Source organism: Cricetulus griseus, chromosome 3 (assembly GCF_003668045.3).
Source record: "Cricetulus griseus strain 17A/GY chromosome 3, alternate assembly CriGri-PICRH-1.0, whole genome shotgun sequence".
Classification (NCBI taxonomy): domain Eukaryota; kingdom Metazoa; phylum Chordata; class Mammalia; order Rodentia; family Cricetidae; genus Cricetulus; species Cricetulus griseus.
In genome coordinates this window covers 66,039,345-66,058,131 of record NC_048596.1, presented here as the reverse complement: position 1 = coordinate 66,058,131, position 18,787 = coordinate 66,039,345, and the positions used below count along the sequence as shown (strand labels likewise).

Genomic DNA, 18,787 nt, shown 5'->3' with positions numbered 1-18,787 from the left:
CAGTTTAGTCCAATACTGCTTTCCCAGTGCAACACATAAATGGGGCCAAAGGAAGGGACTTAGGCCAGGATATCTGGTTCTAGAGCCTAAAGGGCCAGCTCTGACAACCATTAAGAGACACATCCTTCCTCTAGCTGTGCTGGCCTGCTCACAGGGCTTTCTACCCATTAGGCCTTAGCACAATGGTTCTCAACCTTCCTAATCCTGTGACCCTTTAACACAGTCCCTCATGTTGTAACAACCCCCCAACCATAAAATTATTTTTGTTGCTACTGTAATTTTGCTACTGCTATGAATGGTAATGTAAATATCTGTGTTTTCCTATGGTCTTAGACAACCCCTGTGAAAGGTCATTTGATTCCCAAAGGGGTGGTCACACACAGGTTGAGAACCACTGCCTCAGCAGTTCTGCCTTTTATATCTGAGATCCCTTGGAAATTCACATGACCTCCAGAATGGTGGCAGTCACATGGATTGTAACCAGATGGACAGGTATAGCTCAGGTCTAGCTCCATGTTGACTTGGGCACATAGGGGGTCATGCGTTCCCAGTGGAAGGGAAGGAGGGCTCAACTAGAGGCATTGAATTGGGGCTCCCCAGCAGGACCCAGTGTGAAGGATTCTCCAAGGGATCCTTCTGGGACATTTTTTGGAGGGTTGCTGTGTACTAGGTGTTACTTATGGGGAAAGGCAGCAGAAGCTTAAATGAGGGTGGATATAGCTGTGAACATTGAGATTCCATGGCAAAGGCATCTGGGGCTGTTTTGTTGTTGATAGCATAATCTTATACTGTTTCCCTTGGAAGGTCTATCTTTGGGCAGTTCTCACATCTGTGCCATATCCTGAGTGGCAGCATACCTTGGCATGTTGGAGCATGTCTCTGAAGCTCAAAGGGCACAGTCCTATCTGTGGAACACTTTAGTTCTCCCATCAGGGTCATTGGGAGGGATAGGGAATTAGGATGACACCAGAAACCCAGACACAAAGGAGCCAGTGTGCTGGCTTGGACAGCACCCTTTCTGTGTGCTGTGCCCTCTGCCCCTGGCTTTGTGCAAAATTCTACATAGCTCCTGCTATTATGTCCAGCAGTACTGCCTGCAGTGCTTATTGTATTATGCATTATTACATCCACACATGGAATGATTATTAAAATATAGTGCCAACAAGTGAAGGCACATATTCTCATTGGATTACTTAGGTTTCCTTTTTGTTTTTAGCTCATGCCCAAATATCTGGCAAGAATCAACTTAAGGGAGTAAAGGTTTATTTTGTTTATTTTGGGGAGTGGGGCATGATGGCAGGAACAGCTCTAGCTGTCAATCCTCACCACCTCATATTTCAGTGGAACCGGAAGCAAAAGGCAGGGAATCCTGGCTCATCTGGCTTTTTAACTTTTTGCATTCTTATTCAGAGCAGGACCCTAACCCATGGGATACCATGGCCCATAATCAGAGTGACTCTTCCAACCTCAGTTACAGCCATCTGGAGAATCCCTCACTGACACTCCATAGATGTGTTGTTGGGGCAATATGCACCAGTCCATACTCCCTCCAGTACATGGAATTCCTCCTAGTCTCTCCCTAAGGGAGAAGCTCCAAGTGGAATTTGAGAATGCCCTGATTGAGCTACCTACATGTGTCCCACAGGGAGACCAGGGGCAGAAGGGCTTGTGTTATTTCTGATTCTTCCTGCCCTCTGCCCACCTCCCCGGTCTCTCATTAAACTATTGACCTTGGGAATGTTCACTGTGTGTGTTTGAGAACAGAATGTATTTCTGAATGTGTAGAGGAGCCCTTCCCTAGCTATATGTGATTTCTTTTTCCTTCCATAAAAAACCCCGGTACATTAATGCAAAACATGCTTTTATGTATCATTAATGTCGTAAATCCTAAAACGTACAATCCTGAAAACCAGCTACATCTATTTCCTGTTGCAGGGATCTGCTGCTTGCCTGCTTTTCATCTTAAAGGGGGCAATGATGGCTGAGCTGATGTCAGAAGAAGGGGCTGTAAACAGCCAGGTCATTTTGGAAGTGGGTGCTGCCAGGATTCAGTTCATTTTCCAAACTGGAAGAGACAATTAGGAATTGCATTTTGCCATCAACCTGAGCCCATGTTGCTCTTCTGTTTATGTTCTGAATATTCTGGCTATGTTCTTAACTAAACCACAAATGAAAGTACAAACCTTCTTTGTCCTGGTCCTCAACTCCCAAGTTTCTGCTTACAGTACTATTTCTCTGCCCCTGATTTCTGTCTTTTCATTCCTCCCTCTTCAGTCTACTCCAGGGGCTTGTCTGGGAAGGAAGGGCTGTACACCACTGTCCCATCTCGATGCTCGGCTCTTTTACTTAAGAAAGGGGATCCTGTCTGCTTGTTCTAGGAAATGACTGGAAGTCTACAATTAGAATATTTTTTTGTTGGAGCAAGTACTCCTTTTACTGTTGCAAATCAATGGACTGAAAGGAAGAGACACTAGTAGATAAGCCATGCAACTGCAGCAGGGTATGTTCAACTGTGAGGGATGTGTGGTTATGTACGATATGCATGTTTTGACTTGTGTGTTTACAAAGAGACCTGCAAATACATGCAGGTACCCATCTATGAATGACTGACAGCATTGGAAATGGCTTCCTGGTGGTCAAGCCATTAGGCTCTGCAGCTGTCAGTTTCCATTCTGCACCTTGTGAATTAGATACTTGAAAGGACACATGGGATTCCTGCAGACCCGAGGGACTCCTTGGTGCCTCCTACTGACTGACAATTCTGCGTTCTATGCAGACTGCCGAGAGATCCTGCTCCCCATGATGACAGACCAGCTCAAGTACCACTTGGAGAGGCAGGAGGACCTGGAGGCATGCTGCCAGCTGCTCAGCAACATCCTGGAGGTGCTCTACAGGAAGGATGTGGTGAGTCATGGGGATCAGACCACCGGCAGCCTCACGCGCCTTGCCCAAGCCTTGGAAACATGCTACAACCAGAACCGCCTTGTTGAAAGAGCAGTGGCCTTCATTTTCAGCCTTTCTTTCTGTAGAGTTTTACCCTTGAATTATTTTTATTTATGTGTGTGTCATGATTTTTACATTGCAGCATTCACCCCATCTGAATTGAAATTAAGTTTTTGTTTTCCTGGCAAGATGTTTTTCAAAGCCATAGTGCTCATCCTTCAGGTCACATAAAGACTGTGGGGGCTGATTACCCATCCCCCTTTTTGTAGTTCTTGCATCTGTGAAGTGATATGTGAACCAAGCCACCTGTGCTTCCAGCAGCTCTCTGCTCTGCTCTTCACAGGTAGAAGCTTCCAGAGATTTCTGAGCTTTGCAGATCTCTCTTGCATTTCTAAATCCTGTCCCCCCCCCAGTGGCTTTTATTTTTCTAATCTGAATCTGGGTTAGGCAGGTATGTGAATATCTTACCCCCACTCCAATCATCAACAAGCACATCATGTATGTTTGTGCACATGTATACACTTAGGTGGTGTCACTGATTCTCCAGGTGTGCCTGGGATCAGGATAGAAAGACTTCTGTATGTATGTTGGCAGTAAATGGAGACTGAACCCCCTGGGCATGACTGGGAGTGGGCTCTGGTGTCCTAGGGCACCCTGGCCTGTCTCTGTCCCCAATTCTAGTCAGGATTTTAAGTACATTGAGTTTGTTCTGAACTCTTTCCTGAATTACCTGAACACCTTCCTGGTCAACACACACACACACACACACACACACACACACACACACACACACACACCACACACACACTTCTGTTCATTCCTTTCAGCAGTAAATCTTTCACCCTGAGTTAGCTACTTCTTGAATTCACTAAATACACTTTGGGGGTGGGAGTGCAGGAAGGCTGGGCCAGGTTCTGACTATAGCTATAGCAGGCTGCTTATATCCAGCTGGGCAAATCAGAAAAACAGAGCAAGGGGAATGTTGGTGTTCATTTGACTTTATTCTTTCCCCACTTCTTATTCAGCCTAGGGCTCCACCCATAGTCAAAGTGGGTCTAACCCTCTCAGATAATCCTATGTGGAAACACCCATAGTCCAAGCTTTACCTTCCTTACTGATGATGCCCTAGGTATTTCTTATTCTGGTGGAGGTGACAATGACAACTGACTATCCCATTCCCAATGGTTTGTGCTCCCAGGGTCAGATATGTCAACTCCTGGATGATGGGATGGCTCCAACTCATTAGGAACTGAGGCTTCCCAGAGTTTGGATGTCTTTCTCAGGACTAGCCTCCTGCCCTGCTAGGCACATTGCATTTCTCGGAGAAAAGTCCAGCACAGAGCTTGTAGGGCAACCTCAACGAAGTTCTTATGATTATGCAGTGACCAGATGCCTGCCTACTCAAGCTATGTACATGGAAGAGAATCTGCGATCCTGCTTCACGTTAAACCAGGGAATAAATTCTCCCTAATGGAAAACCCCATGGCACTGTGAATTTTAGATAATTTGCTGCACTGGTACTAAAACATTCTATTCTGTGAGCAGTTAAGTTATCGGGATGTGACACGCAGAGCAGTCAGTGCTGTTATCTGCCTGCCTTCCATTTACAGATGGCCAAGCATCTCTGGAAGACTAATTGGCGGTCTCACCAAGGATCATAAACATTATATTGTTTAAATGGAGTTGCTTTTAGTTTTAAGGTTTGGTTAAATTAATTTACTATGATTATATAACAAATTGTCATTAATGGGCTATAATTAATAAAAGGCCTCGAGTTTTCTTCAGGAAGACATTTGCCTTTGACAAAGACCATTCTTCATCTCGTTAAGGGTTATAATTGATTGACTCCATACAGAGCAGCTGTGTTCGGAGACAAGTGCTTGGGCTTCTGAGACCTTGATGATCTGTGCTGTTGGCTTTTATTGGTATCTCTTCCTTCCAGGGGCCGACTCAGAGGCATGTCCAGATCATCATGGAGAAACTTCTCAGGACGGTGAACCGGACAGTCATTTCCATGGGGCGGGATTCAGAACTCATCGTAAGTGCCCAGGGACACATGCTTGCTTACATGAGGTCATGTCTTCCTAAGAAAGCTATTTCCCCAGACACCTGTCCCAGCTCTCCTCTCCTAGTTGCCACTGGGACATGAACTTACTTTCTTAAAAGGTAGCATGCAGTTGAGACACAGTCTGTTCTGATTTTCCATAATTCTAAAAGTGTCTGTCAAAGGGGAAGAGGACATTACTTGTGGAAGATGATTTATTTCAAGAAGGTTTTATCAAATTTCAATGGCCATTGTAAGTTGGTGTCATGGCAACTTGTGTGCAGAATTTGTCATCCCCATTCCCCAAAATGGTTAAATTTGGTTATTTAGGCATGAGAACCCTACATGTGTTCTGTTTATTGTTTTAGTATATCAAGTGCTCATCCTTATTTAGCTACTTTGCTTTATGGCCTCTCAGGAGGGAAAACAAAATGACTTCCTTAATTGAAGAAACAAGCTTTTGTAGCCTTTTTACCTGCAACCAGGAAAGGCACATTTGTCTTCATCTGTATGTGACCTTGATCCCTTCCATATATCCAGGGAATGAACAAATGAGAAGCTAGGGGTTCACAGCCATCCTAGCCCAGTCCCTGTGAAGTGTTTTGAAAGAAAATAGCCCCTGAAGGCATTGGCACTATTTGAAAGTGTGGCCTTGTTGAAGTAGGTGTGGGATTGTTGGAGGAAGTCTGTCACTGTAGGGGTGGGTTTTGAGGTCTCAATTGCTCAAGCTTCCCTTAGTGTGACACTGAGACCACTTCCTATTGCCTTCTGATCAAGATGTATCCAGCACCATGTCTGCCTGCAAACTGCCATGTTCCCCACCATGATGACAATAGACTAACCTCTGAACTATAAGCCACCACCTCAATTAAATGTTTTCCTTTATAAGAATTGCCATGGTCATGGTGTCTCTTCACAACAATAGAAATCATAACTAAGAGCCCCTGTGTCCCTATTTACTGGCTTCACAACACAGGGTATTATGTGGGTGAAGTATGCAGGTAGCTCAAAAGGAGCAACTGTGTATGTCTTCTCCCTGACTTCCTGGCCATGTTCAGATTTTCTTTGAATAAGCCTGTATAGTTTAAATTTGGGCTGTCACAGGTATAAATAAAGAAATAACAGGCTTTCATATGAATTGACTATCATTTAAGTTGGCTTTTCCAGTATGGCACTCTTCATGTGTTCCCATTTTGACTTTCTCAGGAACTGGAACCATCTCTGTATGTTCCAGTCATTGGAGACTAAACCCATGAACAAGACTGGAGGCAGGCTCCAGTGTACCTGGGGTTCTCTGCATTCAGGCTCTGGTGTACTTTATACATGCTCACATGGAAACTAGGAAAGGGGCTCCAGATAAAATGAATGGAGTGTGACCTGAAGCTGAAGCAAGCATCATGATAATGGCCCTTCTTAGAGAAGGTTGGCTTGAAGACTTTCAGATGCTGCTGAGTCTTCAGCATCCATATGTGATCCTCCTGGCAGGTGGTATGGATACAAGGTTTCTGATAAACTAGCCTTGCCTCTGTCTCAGATGGGGGGACAGTATTCTATTGGGGAGGGGGCCAGTTTTTACTCTGGTTAGCGAGACAGTACTTTGTCTGGTTAAGGGAACAAAGGCTCTGTTTGTGTTTTGGGAATATGATCCTACCTTTAGTTGGCGATGCATTCTTCCCTTTCTCCCTCTGGCTAGTAGGACATTAACCGAGCTACATCCCTGTGGCTAAGGACTCTGTCTTAGATCTGTAGTCTTTTGGCTCATAGTCCCGGACCAGCAGTTAAACCTGGGAAAGGCAGCAGAGAGGAAGCTTATAAAAGGTCACACAGGTACTGTTGGATGAGAGCGATTGTAAAGAGCACACAGAGCCTGACAAAGGGAAGAGTGCAGTGAGTGGAACACTCACAATGGGGTTCAAGAGTCTTTGGAATGTTTTCCTAGCTGAGTCCTAATGGCCACAGAAAGTTGTTGTTGACCACTTGAGCTGAGCATTAACTAATTTCTTAGAAGATTTCAGTTTATGGCCTACCCTACCCTACCACCACTGCCTAAACCACTACAGAATATTGGACCAGTACATCTGTGGTTCCTGGGTCTAGTGCCAGCTTGCCTCAGTGTTGGCTATGGGACCAAGGTGGAGTGCTGATGATGGCAGTGACCCACTTCAGCAGATATCAAAGAGTGATGAAAGCTCCCCTCTGGTTTCTTCCCTAGTCATGTAGGCAGCTGCCCAGGGAAATAAGCCCTCTTGTATCCTATCCCTACACAGTCTTCTGCAGTTAGAATCCAGATGCTGGGTTGATGCTGAGTTTCATGACAGGTTAGTGTCCAAGCTTGGAGTAGCTCTTGTGTTTTCAGGACCACTTAACAATTCCTTGAGATGAACCCTTGACTGTTCTTAAGGTGGGTATGAAGTAAGGACAGCCTCTCATCCTTACCCCTCTGTAGCCACATCTACAGGGGTGGAAGGCATTGTCAGGGAGTGCCACATCCAGGACCACCTGCCATATCCCTGACCTTCACAGAATTCTCCAGAAGTCAAATGGGGATTGAAGTCTTAAGCCAACTTCTCCTAGTTCTGAACATCTCAGATAAAAAAGAATCAAAGACTCCTTTTGGGTTTGTTCTGCGAAACCAAGCTGTCATGGAAGAAGTCACAAAAAGAAACGTGAATGAGCTGTAATTATTTAATAAGTGATGACAATGTCAAGATATATCAAGTAGGATGTTGGTCGTTCAAGATTTGAATTGTTGAGAAGTGTCTATCAGTCATCTGCCATCCCGGAGTCCCCTCTCTGCTCTTTGCAGAGTAGTCGGACTACAGATCTTCCCCTGAGAGTGTGTGTCACCTTGGCATCCCTGCCTGCACCAGCTGGGGATGCATACATTAAGTTAATGCTGCCCTGTTGCTCTGTGAATTTAGATTAGTGGAGGATCTTCACAAAAGTGTCCCTGGCAAGGGGGACAAAAGCTTCATCAGTGGGTCCTCTAGGGTGAAAACAGAGCAGAAAATGGTTCACAGATCTGTCGTAGGTGAGCTGTACCATCTAATTGTGCCCCAGAGATTTCCATCTTCTTGGGTTACTCACTTTGCATAACTGTAGTGGAAATTGTATAACTGTGAATCAGCTGGAAAGTTATATGTGATTGCTCAAAATGGATTTTTTTTTTTAAAAAAATAGAACTTATTAAAAAAAATAACACTTCTGAGAGTTAGCAGTGGGAATGGGTCTGCTTTCTCCACGGGGTGAGGATTTCCTAGATATTTAGTCTCTACCTGGTTATATATTGAGTTAGGAGTGGACAAGCTCACACAGAAGTGGACAAGCTGTGTGAACAGTGTACAGTGTACAGCCTCTTTTTTTTTTTTTTTTTTTTTTGGTTTTTTGAGACAGGGCTTCTCTGTGTAGCTTTGGAGCCTATCCTGGCACTCGCTCTGGAGACCAGGCTGGCCTCAAACTCACAGACATGGGCCTGCCTCTGCCTCCCAAGTGCTGGGATTAAAGGCGTGCACCACCAACACCCGGCCAGTGTACAGCCTCTTTTATCCACATCTGCAGTGTTTTTATATAAGCTCTGCTTTGCACTCTGTCATGTGCCATTTGTTTAAGTTCATTGCATCTGAAATGTCCACAGGAATGCTTTTCATACACAGGAAAATGTTTCTTGATGCTAAATGTCATAATTAAGACATTTATAATGTCATAATCAGTAAATTAACTAATAAATTATCAACAAAGCCCCTTCTCTTGGCAGCTGTAGAATAGAGAGCAAGTAAATGCTGAGAACAGTCTATGCTGTAACCTTACCATTGAATTAAAGGGTCTCTGCTCCACTTACAAGTTCTTTAAGACAAACCCTGTGTGTTAAAGTGGGTATGGAGTATGGACCTGCCCTTGACCTTACACATCTGCAGCCATATCCACATGGAACGGGTAGCAGCGGTACCAGTCACCATTAGAGACTCTTGAATGAATAACTCAGTTTTGCATTAGGTCAGACTTTACAGTTTACTTTTCTCTTTCTCTTAGAAGCCTGTTGAGAGGAACATTACAGTGATCCTACCCGGGATGTGTGATACTATGCAGGGGCCATGTACACTGGTGGCCAGATCAGCCATTTGGTGTGACCTGGAGGTACACATGTGCATCTTTCACAGATGAGCCATGGCCAGAGAACGATGATTAACACGTAGCCATGTTCCTTCTTCTGCTGCGTTAGCTGTGTGCTTCTTTCAAATGTTTGGATTTACCTTCTGGTAATGAGTCCTTTAAGAATGTAATTGAGTGAGGACAATGGTTAAAGAGTTTTCTATGGCCTGGGTACACACCAGAAGACTGAAAATTACCAACTCTCTGAGGCTGAGATGTGAGTGCTTCCAAGGAAAGAGTCCCCTGGGAAGTTCACAGAGGCAGGCTTAGGGGTGGGGAAAGTCTTTCTGGATTGTTCACTGACTGTGACCTTGGGAGCCTCTACCTCAGCAATGGACACTATTGGATACTTGTTATAAGGACAGGGATGGCCCAGAGTGTTTGATAGGGGCAGTGGCAGTCTTGGTGTTAAGTTCACTAACATCCTAGGTCATTTATAAGGACTTGGGATGCTTCTACATTTTGAAAGGAAGGTGTTCATTATAATTATTACCTCAGGGAGGAGTGCCTTTTCGCTATGACTCAAAACAATTTTGTAACCAACTCTGCATGAGCTTTGGTGTTGAGATGTATATTTTCTTGGAGTTAAAGTATGAATATGTTTTTAAAAGTTCTTACTTCATACAGTGCATTATAGATGTTTCAAACGGAGGGAGCTTGACTTTTGAATACAACCATCACACCAGCTGTCCTTGGTGGCCTTCTGAAATTCACCCAAGTGTATGTATGTGTGTGAGCAATGACATTGTAAGTTCATTTATATTTGCTGTTAGCAGGGAGATCTTTCTTGCTTTTTTTTTTTTTTTTTTGTATCCTAGGGTTTCTTGTTTTCCCCACCAAGGTTGCTCCCTATCTGTAGGGCTTATAGCAGAGGGAATAAAAATCATGCCATTGCCTGGGTAAAATTGTTGAATGTTCATACCGGATTGTGGAGGTACCATAATTAAAAGGTGTTTAAAAGCTAATGAGTAGCTTTCACATGGCCTGTGACCTGCCCTCATGCAAGCCACCCATGATGGCTTGATTAGTTTTTTAATTCACAAGACTGAATGATATTTTTGATCTTTGTGTTGTATAGGTGCTTTCTTACAATAAACGAGTTGGCTCCACACTTATCTGAGGCCAAAGGTATGAAAGGTCATTTTTTTAAGAGATGAAAAATGTGGGCAAGGGAAGCTGTTGCTGTCTGTGGTCTTGAGCTAACATCACACCCATGAAACTGCCTCTATGGGTGGTAACTGAACCAGATAAAAAACAGTCCTCTAAAATCACCCTGCCAGTGTGTCGGGGCAGTTACACACTGGCCATGCTGCTACCCGATGATGTGATGGAAGTTCATGGCCCTTGGTTGATTTCAATTCTTGCCCCCTTCTGTGAAAGGCAACAAGGCAAACTCTTTCATCTGATGGCACCACTTCTCTCTCAGTGAGTGGTGGCCTGTGTGGGATGTGCCATGTCTATCATGGTCCGCAAGGACATTGATGTTGCCATGCATCTCCCTTGTTCTGCCTGTCTGCAGTTGAAAGGTTCTTTCAGCTGGTCTGGGACAATTGCTATGAAACCCTTGCACCTTATCTGCCTTACTCAGCTATGCAGTAGAGACTAGCAATCACGAGGGCTGCACAGCAGCATTGATTTTTCTGGACATTGGATCCCTCCCCTTCAAACTCTGATGGTCTTGTAGAATGGGTTCGCTGGTGTTTATATGAGAGATACTCTAAGGTGACCCTATCAGGTGACTAAGAACTGATTCTAGAATTTGTCTGAATACTCTTCCCACCTCTCTCTTCCTTCTGCCCACAGAACTTGCCTTCATCTCCTTCGTTTCCACAAGGCAAATGTGGGGACAGTGAGGTCTCTATCCACATCCGAAGTGACCTATATTTGTAGATGGGCCATCTTCTCCCATAGGGCATGCAGGCCATCTTTAGATACCTGGTGACATTGGGCTGAACTTAGCTGGTAAGGATGTACATCTGTGCTGTAGTGATTGTTTCCCACTCAGAGGAGAGAGGAAAAAGAGCTAGCCATGCTCCTTGGGCCAGAAACCTACTTGATGGATGCTCTAGAGCAATGGTTCTCACCCTTCCTAATGCTGTTACCCTTTAATTCAATTCCTCATACTGTGGTGACTCCTGACCATAAAATTATTTTGTTGCTACTTCCTAACTGTAATCGTGCTACTGTTATGAATCGCAAAGTAAATATTTTTTGGAGATAAAGGTTTGCCAAAGGTGCCTCAACCCACAAGTTGACAACCACTACTCTAGAGAGAAGCCACCCAATCTAGGTCATGAAAGGTGGCAGCACTGGGTGAGTTTAGTAGTCTTGGAGGCTCTTTAAAAGTTAGACCCAAGTTAGGCACATGATACCATGAGCATGTATGTACCCTTCACACCTTAAAATGTTAACTTGTCTTAAGTGGCTAAACCTATGCCGGGGTGCTGGGTAAACTGCCAGAGTGAATGTAGGGAGCACCCAGGGCACATGACAGTCTCATCTTTCCAAACCCCACCAGAGTGCCTTCTAGACCAAATATCTGACCATTATTATTTTCTTGGATTTTCCCACAGTATAGAGGCTGTGAAATAAGTTTGGTAGCCACACAAACATTACCTTTGATTTTTTATTTAAAAATTAGTAAATATTTTAATGACAAGTATAATAATTTACTCTCTATACGTAATGCCATGTGTACATCTACATAGGAGGGGACACTGAACTTTTTACTTGGCTTTGTATGAAAGTTTTGACTTCAATCTTTCCAGGAGAAGGGTCATCCTCTGTCATTGGCAAATTGTGATTGGCTATGAAATGAGCTGAAAATACATTTTATTTCCTGTTTGGGGAGGTGCTTTTTCTTTTGAGAAAGAATTAGTTTATCTTCAGAGTTTCGTTTCTGGCTCTAAAATGTTTATTTTTAATTTGGGGACCTAGACTTGAAACAGTGACATCACAGGTAGTCACATGTATTTGCATTTAGACAGATGCGCAGCACTGGGCAGAAAGCTGCTGAACCTTTTCATTTGCTGAGAACATGGAATTCTTCAAACATATGAGGAGAAAACTGGTTGCCAACATTTTTATAACATCAGTTAAAAACAGTATAAAAACATGAAACTTGTTTAAAGGTTTAACAATTGCACTTCCTTCAAGGTATAGGATCAGCTTGGTCAGGGCTCTTCTCCAACACGTCTGTTTACTGCTCTTTTCGGATTTGAATTCTTATAGAGTACTTATATAATGGTATGTGTTTGTGTGCGTGCCTATGTGTGCACATGTGCCCTCATTTGTGGTGTGTGTATGTCTATGTGTGCATTTTGAATTAAGCAGATTTGAATTCTTATAGAGTAGTACTTCCTTAAAGGCATGTGTTTTGTGTGCATGCCTATGTGTGCCCTCATGTGTTGGGTGTGTGTGTGTGTGTGTGTGTGTGTGTGTGTGTGTGTGGTTGCATTTTGAATTAAGCATACCACTTTAGTATGGTTTGAGTAACCCCCAAAGAGTAGTCATACAACATATTTTTTTAGCTTCTTTTCTTTTAAAGACCAGATCTGATTGCTGAGCTCTAGATCCTTGTGTAACTCAAATGGTTAGAACTAAATGGAACTGTTGAGTCCAGAGGAAAAGCATAGTGAGCCTTAGCTCCTACTCATCCAAAGCAGGCCATGACCCTCTCCAAAAGTGAGCTGCTGTGGGTTTGCCATCAGAGCCACGAGGCTGCCGTCAGCATGCAGTTCCAGCTGAACGTGCTGGACAGACACTGAAGACTAGGTTTTTCTTGTATGCTCACAGCTATTCAAAATTTTAAGTTATACAAAAAGGAAAAATAAATAAAAGTCAAAAGAAGACCCCCCCCACTTCCTACATGAGAAGCAGAACACTGAGAGACATCATTAACTCACAAGAGGATTTTGTTTTCTATAAAAAAGATACTTGTAAAGGTGCAAAGAAATGAGTGAAAAATAAAGGAGTGGAGGTTTACGTTGTGATGTGTAATCAAGAGAGAACTCTTGTGTGTGATGGTGGATTTAAAAAATACCTAAAAACATTTGATTCACAGCTTTCCCCTAAGTATGCCATTTAATACAATTTACTGATAGGTTAGATGTAGGCGATGGTAGGTTTGGCCATTGGTAGCAGCTAAGGGAAACACACTGTTTCTCTCTGAGATGGTCAGATCTTGCACTGCAGTGACAGAACATAAAGAACTGTAGAAAACACCTGGCTGCACTCAGGGATTGAAGAGTATCTCTAGGGATCGAGCCACAAAAAACACTTTCTGCCGCAGCCCAGGCACCGGTGATTTATAGGTAACTCTATTACCCATTGTGTACCTTTGCCTCTTTTCAAATTCTTGCCAGATTCATCATTTGGCCTTTGGGCACCCAAAGATTAAAAACAAGATCTAAGAAAGCTTAGTGTCCATTAGCTCTGACCCTGTCAGCTTGCAATGATTGAAGGCATATCCTGACTTTGGGTGGGGGTAAGGGTGGTTCCTGGCTGCTGGCCATTTGGAAAATGAGCAGTAAACATGTCGTCCATCTGGAGATGAAGAGGGTACTAAATCTGTGGTGTCACTGTGACACTGAGATGTGGTCACTTGGCTTAGCGCTACAGCACACGAAGGCAGATAGACATAGAGTCACATTTTCAAGATTATTCATGGTCTCCGACCACTTGAAAAAAATTGTGCTTTCTCCGGAATTTAATGTGCTGAAAACTGCACTCGCCCCCTGCTTATTTGCAAAACAAAAGGTAAAAATGAAGTCCTTTGCCAACAGAAGGCTTGCTTTCTCTTCTTGTTTTTTTAAAAAAAAGTAATAATAAAAGGCCAAAAATAATGAAAAGTTCCACTGTCTTCAGAAGAACAGCCTGCCACATGGAACGTTGATAACTCAATAATCGTTCATAGATGGGGAACTGCTGGGGGTTAAGAGTTTTTCCTTATCTTTGATTATGTAAGTTTTATTTCAGACTTTAAACCCCACACCAGTGAACTGCAAAGGACAGCTGGCAAGGGGTGACAGTGACTCCCTTGCCGCTAATTATCTGTTGGTGTGAAGGCCTTTTTGGTACACAGGGCGAGAAGCAGGGAGCAGGCATTGGCACCGCAGTTCCCTTGATCCTATCCATTTTGGAAAAGGACTGACTTAAATTCCAGTGGGTTTGAAAGATGGTCTGGTTACTCCCAAGCCCACGAGTCTTAAAGAAACCAGAGTTTCCACCTTCCGTGCTTTTTGGACTCAGTTTTGGATTTTTGCTTGGGCGTGGAGGAGTAAGTCTCCTGAGTGTAAGGCGAAGGGATGACCTGAGTTTCCTCGACAGGGTGCAGTTTCCTCAACACAGGCTGGAGTTTGTCTTCCTGTTGCTTAAAATCCAGCTCCACACTAGAAAGACAGAACACAGAGTTTAGTGTGTGACCCTAGAATCTGGTGACCCCCATCAGGGTTATGTTCATTGAGAGTCTATTTGTAACCTGTGTGCACCGTTTAATAATAAACATACATACTATTGAGCACTGTGATATATTCCAAATTCACTCATTTTCTTTGGTAAAGAACTGACTTTCACAGTCAAGTCTTTTAATTTCTAAAGTATGCCATTGTTTCACAGTATATATGGGGCTAGGGGGGTGGCTTGGTGAGTCAAGAGCTTGCCATGCAAGCATGAAGATGTGAGTTCATCCCTAAACTCACACTTAAGAGTCAGGTGTGGAAGTGTATGCCTGTAATTCTAGTTCCCAGGGGCAGAGTTCAGGCAGACCCCTGAGCTCATTGGCCAGCTAGCCTAGCAATCAATGAGCTCCAGGCTTGGAGAGAAACCCTGCCTCCAAAAATAAGGTGGAGATCTGCCAGAGGCTACTCTTAAAGACAGCTGACTCTCCCTCTCCCAGCAGCTATCATTTGCCTATAGCTCCTCAGGTTGGGGAAGGATTTCATACCCATCTCTGTTGTCCATGTTGGGATTTTATGTGGCTTAAGTTTATACAGGGCTTGTGCATGTTGTCTCAATGGCTGTGAGTTCATATGTGCAGCTGCCCTGTTGTGCACTGAGGACACATTTCCTTGTATTCTTCTACTGCCTCTGGCTCTTAGACTCTTTCTGTCCACTCTTCCTCAGTGACCCCTGAGCCTTGGGAAGAAGGCCATACATCCAAGAGTAAATGGGTGGCACAAATTGGTCTTAATGTGTAGGGGGACACAAAGTTGTGTTGGGGAAATGGACCAGGGAGGAGATAGGATACAGGGTGTATATGATAAAAACACATTATTCAGAATTCTCAAATTATGAATAATAATGAAATTTAAATAGAATGGAGAGCAATAGACGAAGATATGCGACTCCACTTCTGGCTTCCACATGCATGCACACACACACATGTGCACTTGGCCACAAGAACATGTACATATAGCTTACACAATGCATTTAAATCAAAGCCTATCAGAAGTCATGACACATACACACCCACGACACATAGTGCATCAAGCAGTGTGTCCTCCTATGCAGCCACCACTGGTCAGAGAAGCCTGTGGACTGAAAGCACCATGAATCAAATGACTTTGGCCTGCCTTGCAAAATTGTACTAGTTTCAAACTTCTTAAAGACCACAGCTAGGAGGAGACCCTGGGGAGGACTCTTGTGTTTATCACTTCAGCACTGCTAAAAAAGTCCTTATCAAGCACGGGTTTCCTGGAAGCAGCATACATCGTGTTTGGTTAAAACAATACAAGATTATAATTACACTGTGGGAGCAGCATTGTGCAAGGGTATTTGTGTTAGAAAGATAAGATTGGAGATGTGTTTCAGAATATACACTGCTCCTTGGGATGATTCTGTGAGGAATGCCATCGGTGTGCTTGAGTTGTTACTTATGTCTTTGGTAAGCAGCGATGGTCTGCTAGACTCTACTGCTAATGGATCCACTGGCCCACGTGGTTTGCTGTGATGATGTGGCACTGAGGAGCTTTTCTTCCCTCTCCCTGCTTTTTGGATCATGTAGTTTGGATTAGGGCTGTGGAGTCTTCTACCCTGTTCCCTTGTGCAGATGCCCGACTAAATGTTAGTCGATTTCAGTGACTGTTCATAGCGGTTTTCTCTCTATCGGGGGGGGGGGGGAGAGCATGCACCATCTCTAAACACAGAATCCTATCCATTTAGAAAACCATTAATCCCAGCCAAATTCTGACATTTCAGGAACACAAACAGCAAAGCCATATTATCTGGAGTTTTAAAAATAAGTTCAAGACCACCTAATATACCAATTTATGATTTTTAAATCCCATACACCAATTTTCTTATTGTCAAAGGCTGTAATATCACTGAGGGTTCTTTTTTAATGTCAAGAGAAGTTTAAGGCTATTTTCCTCTTTCTTCCACACGAAGCCTTATTCTCTTCTCCATTTATTTTTAGGAGGGGTGTGTGTGTGTGTGTGTGTGTGTGTGTGTGTGTGTGTGTGTGTGTACACAGAAGTCAGAGGACAACTTTCAGGAGTGTGTTCAAATCCTCCTTGTTCCAGGAAGTAGAACTGAAACCCATGATGTCAAGTGTTGCTTCTCGAGAATGTATGGAGACAAGGCCCCTCCTAGGAGCAGCTGTGCAAAGGGCAGGCCTTAGGATCTTCTGAACCTGTGACGTTCCAGCTTATCTGGGCTGTGGAACCTGAGAAGTAGGAGATCCTGTCTTGGTGCAGGAGTCTGGAGCATGCCTGAGTTAATTCTCTCATTGTCACTGAGCTTCTATTTATGTCAGTTACAGAGAGGTAATTGCTGTCTTACCAAATTCTAGAAAGAACACATTCTCAAACACATAGGTCTATGAAAGGCCTCTTAGTTAGTGAACAGTTCAAATATGACTTTGTTCTTACTATTAAATGTCGACTGCCACTTTTACAGTTGGGTTTGGTGCTGATGATAAGAAGGGTTAGAGATTTTTCAGCCTGAACATTTAGGCAACAAGAGCCTTCAGGAGTCTGTGAAATGTGACATTTAGCTAAGCTAATACTGAAACACATCCTTCATGTCAAGGATTGCAACTGTCCCAGGTAACGTTTTAGTTATTAGAACAGAGCATGTGGCTAACATCTCCTAGGCTAACATACAGTCCTGGGCACCTGTAATTATCGAATTCCCATTAAGCAGCTACACTGGGAATCCTGTCATTAACCAATTTATCACACCGCGGAACCATGTAATCACAGAGTAATCTAATCTGAGTTCTTGTTAACGAAATGACTCGACTTTATCTGTTGAGCAGACTCCTGTTTGTGCTCATCCAATATGCTGCAGCCCGGAGCAGGCTTGATAGAAGAGGGCCACCAAGCCTGGCCTCCGGGTTCAGTGACACAGTGACCAGGAGCCCTGCCTGTTCTCACTGCCTGCTTTGTCTTGTCCAGGTTGCAGTGTACTTGCCTGGGGGTGACATGTACTTGCCTGGGGGTGACATGTATGCATCGGCCACCCACACTCTGGATAGTGAAGTAACCATGCCTGTGAAGTAACAAAAATGTGTATTTTTGCTCCCCACTGTCTGTTAGCAGTTTCTTATTGTCAGAGTGCACACTGGGTTATTTGGGGTTGGAAGCAGATGACTGATTCTGTGGGGCAGAATTGCAAGCTAAGAATCTGGTTATCTCTGGCTGACTTAGAGCAAAGGTTTCTTTGGTCTTTTGTTTTTTATCATTTTTTTAATTTGAATTAGAAACAAGATTGATTTACATGACAATCTCAGTTCCCTTCTCCCGGTTTCTTTGGTCTTAAAGGCCAAATGGTGTCTGCTAGAAGCAGAGGATCTGGATATTGCAGAGCTGTCCAGTTGTTCTATCTCCAATCCTTCCCCTCTGACGATAGCCAGTTGGCCACATAGAGGGTAGGAAGGCCTGCATGTAGGTTGATGGTGCTGTCACTATCTTCTCATTGCCTCCTTCATTGTGGCCATTCCTTTACCCGAATGGGGTGCTTTCTGTGGCTCATAGCATGGAATGCCACGCTTCATTTCCCTGCCCCATTCCCACCCCAGCTACACATAATTTCTGCAGTCTGACCACAAATCCTCACCTTCTGTCTCTGAGTTCCTTCTTTGCATGGCATTAAGTGTGGAGAATTCTGTATTTGCTTAGGTGTTGGGACCTGGCCAGGGTTTCTGGATAAGTGGGCTCTGGCATCAGATAATAGGCCACACCCTGTATTGAATGGGGAAAAAAAGATCCCTGGGCCCATATTATAGCTATTGCCCAGAGCGTGTTATTGAACCCCTCTGAAGCTTTCCTTTTCTTAACTGCACCTCTATTCTCTTTCCAGGCATACAAAACAATGCTTCCTATTAGGGATTCCCAGTGGGCAGAAGTCCTGTGTCTGCAAATATTACAACACCTTGGCCACACTCTTCTGTGGCTCCTGGTGATTCATGGTTAAAGGATACAAAGACATTTCATTTCTTTGGTTAATTCTTTTCTCTTAAATGTTACTCTTAATTATGAGTTATTATAAAATCATTTTAATATATTTCAGATATGTATATATATATATATATATATGCAATGTATGTACACATTATTCTGAACATGTGTGTATGCAGATGTACACCCATATACATACACATACAGGCCTGAGATCAACCTACCATTTCTCTTGAGCCATCTGCTTTGTTTT

At 43.6% G+C, this 18,787-nt stretch overlaps 2 protein-coding genes across 4 annotated transcripts in view; one reads left to right on the top strand and one right to left on the bottom strand.

The window, feature by feature from the left end:
- LOC100773370 (dedicator of cytokinesis protein 1) overlaps positions 1–18,787 on the top strand; it is a 495,025-nt gene that overhangs the window by 202,200 nt on the left and 274,038 nt on the right. For all 3 annotated transcript variants that reach the window (XM_027409107.2, XM_027409106.2, XM_035442142.1), the window contains exons 26-27: positions 2,777–2,904; positions 4,886–4,981. In XM_027409107.2, the coding sequence (XP_027264908.1) occupies positions 2,777–2,904; positions 4,886–4,981 (224 nt within the window). The remainder of the gene's footprint in view (positions 1–2,776; positions 2,905–4,885; positions 4,982–18,787) is intronic.
- Insyn2a (inhibitory synaptic factor 2A) overlaps positions 14,343–18,787 on the bottom strand; it is a 34,202-nt gene continuing 29,757 nt past the window's right edge. The window contains exon 3 of the mRNA XM_027409108.2: positions 14,343–14,526. Within this exon, the coding sequence (XP_027264909.2) occupies positions 14,343–14,526 (184 nt within the window). The remainder of the gene's footprint in view (positions 14,527–18,787) is intronic.